Consider the following 6,575-nt stretch of genomic DNA (forward strand, 5'->3'; position numbering starts at 1 on the left):
CTACCGGTGCTAGTTGATGGACAGGAGTTGACCATGGAGAATCTGATAAAGTGACGGAAAGTCTGAAATTGTCAAAAGCTGAGAGTACATGGCCGTATATTCTGTGGTGTTCAGTGCACATGGCAAAGTGCGGATGACAAGTACAGAAGGAGGTGGAGTGCTATAGCTATGGGATATGTCAGACACTATCCGGGGGAAAAAGGATGAGACAACTGTGAATTTGACTCAGGGTGACACAGGGCAACGGTGAAATTCTTTCAAGTTTCAGACATGCGGTCAAGAAAGAGCGGTAACGTTGAGTTCAGGTAACTCTTATATGTGGCGTCCAATATGTGAGTTGTTCATTTTCACGCAGACAGTGATCAGTGTGTGATGGCATTGGACGGATTCTCTGAAAGTTGGAAGCACAAAGTAGAGTAATGAGGAACTTAATTTTTTGCTCGAGTGTTGACTATGAAGAAGACGAGAAGGGACTACAGTTGCAGGTGGAGTCACATGGAGTCTGGGAGTAGCAGCGGTGCTCATGGCGTATCTCAACTCCAATGTACATGGAGGTTCGACGCATGGATGAATTCAAGGTGGTGGAGAATATTCACCAAGGTGGAGTTTGTTAGAGTTGTGTCGAATATTATTGTACAAGGTAGGTTATAGTTGGACTTGGTTTTGGACTGTGTGTAGACAGGGTAGGAGTTGTATCCTAATAGGACACCTGTATCCTAGGCCTCTCATATATAGCGGGGCTAGACACACGATGTAACCTATGCCAACATAATAGCACGGGCATGCGGGGGAGCCGGCGGCATGTGCCGGCGCCCGGGCGCGCGGGGTGCAGTATTGTGACGGTGTCACGGGGAGGAGCGCTCGTAGTCATGCCGATGTAGCCATATCGGTGGACCTCGTTAACAAATCTCGGTGTCATGCTTGTGTGATTGCTTGGTCCTCGGTAGATCAACGGAGCGCATCGGATTTATTCTAACAGAATATATATACACATCATTTGATTTTTTATGATTTTCCTATTCCTATGAACTAAAGGAGGCTTAGTATATTATTATCATTTGTCTCGGCTGCCTCTCGTGGTTGCTAACATCGTTTAAATCGTCATCCAATATACTCCTACTTCCTAGCTTTCTATAACACGAAGTCAACCTAGACAAACCACTTGTTCCACTTGGACATGGACGCCAGGATCTTGTTGCTTTTGCCGATGGAGTCGTCCACACCATGCAACTGCGAGCAAGAACAGCAGGAAATTTCATTAGTACGCACCACACGGCAGGTAACAGAAGATGTAATCTATAGCTGAATGATGAGAATCACCCTCTCAAGTCATAATTAGCAGGGTTAATCATGTACTAGCTGCTTTTCTTCTACTCCCTCCGTTCCTAAATATTTGTGTTTCTAGACATTTCAAATGACTACTACATACGGATGTATGTAGACATATTTTAGAGTGTAGATTTATTCATTTTGCTCTGTATGTAGTCACTTGTTGAAATGCCTAGAAAGACAAGTATTTAGGAACGGAGGGAGTACTTCACAAATCCAGGCAACTTACCCGAAAGTGATGCCAGATAAAAGCTAAACAGCAGGCCAAGAGGGCCATGGAGTTGCTATACCTAATGCGGAAAAGCTAAAGTTCCACTAGCTTTGGGGAATTCGCCTCAGAAATCAAAAGGTCAAATATTTGTTTCATTTTGTGAACAGTGGACATGCACGATATGTCTCTTGACCGGAATAGCAAAGTGCTCAAGTGGGGAAAAATCTCTTTCTTGATACTGAAAACTGCATACTACCAATGTGAGAAATGGATCTTATTTCGATGATTTGGCAGCATTAAAGTTATTTTGCAACTCATGTTCAAAGAAGCAGGATGCTTGTGCGGTATCCAGAAGTGACTCATCTAGCACTAAACCATGGTCTAACTCCTGTACAAAAGTTTGGATAACTATATTCTTACAGCTGTCATGCCTAATACACACCTATTTTGGCAGCGAATGTACCTTTCACTATTTCAGGTATGAGTACTTCATAAAGGACTGACCAGTTTCCAATAAGCATATATGGTGTAAATGTATCAACATCAAAACAGAAACTGACTGATGGCATTTCTTGTCTATGTAGTTTGCTAGCTAAGGTTGTTCCTGCTGATCAATATGTAAGGCCAGAAATGATCAAACTACAAATAATTGAACGAGAGAAGGTAAAAAGAACAAATTAGCTCCAACGATGGCTCAAAGTCCCAAATAAAAGTGAACTTGAAAAATCAAAGTACATACTGTTTTGTGAGCATGCATCAGTGTCTCTCGTTGATTATGAAGGTTCTGAAGAATTGACACGCCGATTTCTTCTGTATCAAGTGCTGTTATTTGGCTTTCTCTAATTCTGTCGGAAGACTGGTTTAACCTTTCTGATGTCATCATCAATCTTCCTCTCTGATCAGATGACGCCTGAGCCATGATATAATAATTGCATTGGTACATCAGAAAGGTAATGGTGCCATGATATCAAAATTACAAACATAACGGATAAAAGGAAAGGCAATATAACACAGAGAAATAATAAGACAGTTGTAGAGGTATCCAGTAATAAATTGACACAATAATCTAGATTTCATCTTAATATGTCCACTTCCATCCGAACAAACTAAATTCCAAGCTAATGAATGGATGGAAGACAGGTTTACTTGAAAATTTATGCAATGAAGCTTTCTTGCAACGAAAATAATACATATTCAAGAGCAACGGTATCAATTATGCCTTCCGTTCCTAAATATTTGTCTTTCTAGAGATTTCAACAAGTGACTACATACGGAGCAAAATGAGTGAATCTACACTCTAAAATATGTCTATATACATCCGTATGTGATAGTCCATTTGGAATCTCTAAAAAGACAAATATTTAGGAATGGAGGGAGTAATAATTAAAGTGATAAGTAGGATGAACTGAATGTGCCTCTGTTATTTTGCCCATACTTTGCACGGTAACGCATAATACATCCAAGACTGTTAATTAACTGGGAATATGAATCGCTTATTGACAAAAGAGTCCAAATGTGCTTCTGATTTCAAGCACAGACTGGCTCTGTATTATCATAGCTATAAACTGATTATACAAAAGTCATGTATATAATTCTAAGTTTCTAACCATAACCAAAGCACTAGACTTGACAAGAGTGAAAACTTGAAATTACAGACCTAACTGAAGTTCAAGAAATAGTAGCAGTGCTCACTTCACGGATATCCATGCAAACCATTTAAAATCAGATATGGTACACTTCTTTAGACACCACAATACTGCACACTGTTCTAAATATCATGTTTCAAAGGTTTGCTTTGCACTGTAACCCATCCATATCACAATTCAAAGTCATATAGGGTCACACACTGATAAATTATTTTCTGATGGAACATACATACATACCACAGAAGCAGAATCTGTTAGAAGTACTACACCATTGTTGTCACAAGTGAGTACTTGCTAGAATATTAGATAGTGCGTGAGAGGCGCAATAAACATAATATTTGGCGTAAGGCGGAAACGTTAGGGATAGGGAGCTCACCCCGAGTGAATCCGGCATGCCGGAGTCGAGGAGCTCCTCCCGGGTGGCCTGTTGGGCATTAGGCGCCGAGACCCTCTTGATCTCGCTCTTGATGTTGTTGAGATCAGACTTGTACTGCCTCAGTTTAGCCAGCAGCCCGGCCCTGACGGTCGGCCGCAGGCTCCGCGCCTCCAAATCCATCTTCCTGATCTGCGGGAAGCCAGCCAAACAGAAACAGGACGCATAATCAGACGACTGAGCTTTCATAAGAGTTAAGATGCACAATCTCTACATGAACTATGAGGAAAGCTTCCACACCACAACTTAAAATTAAGCACGGGAGACCAGTGTGGTAAAAATGCTGCTCATAGAAAGTTTAGTTCAGTCGTTTTTTACCAGCGATTCAGACTCCTGCACGTGGGCCTGGATCTCGGACAGCTTCTGCTGCTTCTTCTCTGGTGAAGGGAACAGGCAGAGAAGAGGATCAGACCAAGGCATGGAAGCAACCGGAAACCTGGGGTTGTGCGCACGTACCGCCATCGAGGGCGGAGGCGGCGGCGCACTTGCGGGAGAGGGCGGCGGAGATCTCGCGGTACTGCCGCTCGTAGCCCTCGAAGACGTCGCTCATGGTAGCTAGCGGTGAATCCGCAGTCGCAGGCAGTCGAGTCGGATCGATCGAGGAACGGGATTGGAGCTGAGGCGGTGGACCGGCGAGGGGGAGGGGCCGGGGGACGGCGGCGGGTCAGTTCAGGCAGGTGGGGTGCCGTGTCGAACCGGTGCACGGGGGACGGGAGCGCGGACGAGTGACCGACGTGGCTATCTGGGCCGGCCTAGCCCAGCCCACTCTTAAACGTATTGATTTGTTGGGCTAAAGAATTTGAGATGAGCTTCTTCTAGAAAAAGGGCAGTGCCACGCATCCGCCAGCAGATACTAAAAAAGATCTTCGGCCTAGCTGACCATTGGATGGATATGTTGATAGCCATCCGATCTACCCACATGCACAACCTCGCTTTGCAACAGGAGAGGTATTGCAGAAAGACCACCGCAACATAATGCCTGTTGCAGAAAAAAAATACGAACGAAGATCTTATTGCAGAAATTTTTCGCAAAAAAGGTCTTGTTGCAGATTTATTTATTTTTTGCAACAGAGGCCTTGTTGCAGAAACTTTTTTGTTACACAGAGCCATTTTGCAACACCGCTCATGTTTCCGAAACACCACCGATGTCTCCGCAACATTATCCATGTTGCAGAAACACCGAATCGCCATTGTCAACTGTGTTCTGATGAGGTCTGGGCGGTTGGAGCAGCTAGGCAGCGCCGACGAAGTTCTATAGAGGTGACCCCTTCCTTTGAAGCACTCTGATGCAAGCAGCTGCTGCTCCAGTTGCAGCAGCGCACAGGCATGCTTTCCTGCAGCGGAGCGGCGGCGCTGGCTTGCTCTGCAGCAGCCGAATGACTCCTGTAATAGTTTGCGCTCATAGTGTGGGGTTGGATCGAGAGAGGCCAGAGAGAGAAAGAAGTTGGGGGTCAAAATCAAAGGGAGAGGAAAGAGATAGGATGGGGTTGCCGCTGAGAAATTTCTGGAAGAGATGATAGCATCGTGTAGAACTATAGATAAGGTTGGACGGGAGATGGAAAGGGTGGGCCAGGGACGCGTGGGGAGCGCACAAGGCGGTTGATTTCCAACGCATTCATCGGCCGGATGATTACAAGTGTTTTCCCTAAAAAAAGGAATTTGAGATGAGCTACCCTAGGGATTAATTTATTGCATTCATTCTCAGTTGTTTCTCTCACCTCCTGTGCCTCTCATGGTTCCTAAAAATTCGTAAGTTGTTATAGTAGATGGATCTCTTAGCTTTACTACAAAATCACCCTAGGCAAACTCCTAGCTTACAACATCATGGTCCCCTAAAAAAACTTACAACATCATGGAGGTGGGAAATTTCTAATTTGTCATCGTAAGCAGACCTCTTACCTTTCAATAATATAAAATGGAGTCAGAAATCCTATTCTTGAGGAAAATAACGCTCAATGGTTTTGGTCCACGGCTTAAAAGGTTTATTTTCTTATTTACTTTTCACAAACCACATGCCTCTCGAGAGTATCGATGGGGCCAACCATTTTCATCACATTTTGGGAGAAGTTGAGATTGCACTAGGTGCGAGAAGTGAAACAAATGAGAGCCATCCGCCGCTTGAGAATAATAGAAAAAATAGCCCAACTATGAAGAGACTAGGTTTCATGGTTTGCGAGGCGGACCGTTGTAAGAAAGAGTTAGGGGTTGTCTCTTAATATGACACTAGAGAACACACTACAACTCGTGCAATAGGCGTGCCTCGTGAGCCTCTCTCCTTCCCAATCCTCCTTGCTACTTCTTTCTTCACCCTTCCCTCTTCTTCCTTTCTTCTTCAACCCATCTCGTTTGTGCATAGGCACGGATGCTCTTCAACACATACAACAGTTGACATCTCCTAGGTCCACCACCCTATCTTGCTTCACTTGTCACTTGCTTCTTCCTCTCGCGTCACTGCTCCTCCTCCAACTGATCGGATAACTCTTTCTCCCCCTCATACTTCTCTGCTTATTTCATCTCTTTCCCTCCACACATGTCACCCCCTTCCACTTCCTCCTCATCCCAACCAGAGAGTAGGGAGTCTAGCTAAAACAATCTTGTGATGTCAATATATTTTCTCTTTTATTTTTTTGCAACAGATTTCTTACCCCCCTCGTCATAATGACTTTCTCTCCACCGTCGTTGTTAAGACGAAGACAACTTTGTTCGGGAGATGATTCAACTATGGGATTTCCCGATCTACACAAGGCTTCTATGACAGTTGTCTTTCTCTAAGGCGTTGGTACAGCTGGCCTTATCACGACGACTTTCCGATCGCAAGAGACAATGCCAAGCCGTTCGGCAGTGGCGACCACTGGAGATTAAGTTTATCTATCTCCTCTTCGCAAGAAGTAGTTTTCCTCCTATTTTTAGGTGTAGAAATAATTTTTCCTTTTTTCTGAGAAACTAGAAATAGTTT

At 44.1% G+C, this 6,575-nt stretch overlaps 1 protein-coding gene across 1 annotated transcript; it reads right to left on the minus strand.

Annotated features, from left to right (window-relative positions):
• Nucleotides 1–944: 944 nt before the first annotated feature.
• On the minus strand, nucleotides 945–4,359 carry LOC119289131 (vesicle transport v-SNARE 11-like). Its single transcript, XM_037568543.1, has 5 exons — nucleotides 4,076–4,359; nucleotides 3,938–3,996; nucleotides 3,563–3,751; nucleotides 2,280–2,450; nucleotides 945–1,230 (listed from the first exon to the last, which is right to left on the minus strand). Exons 1-5 carry the CDS (start codon nucleotides 4,167–4,169, stop codon nucleotides 1,150–1,152), a joined length of 594 nt encoding a protein of 197 aa, XP_037424440.1. The 5' UTR covers nucleotides 4,170–4,359; the 3' UTR covers nucleotides 945–1,149.
• Between the last annotated feature and the right edge of the window lie 2,216 nt (nucleotides 4,360–6,575).

This window comes from Triticum dicoccoides, chromosome 1A, assembly GCF_002162155.2.
Source record: "Triticum dicoccoides isolate Atlit2015 ecotype Zavitan chromosome 1A, WEW_v2.0, whole genome shotgun sequence".
Taxonomy (NCBI): Eukaryota; Viridiplantae; Streptophyta; class Magnoliopsida; order Poales; family Poaceae; genus Triticum; species Triticum dicoccoides.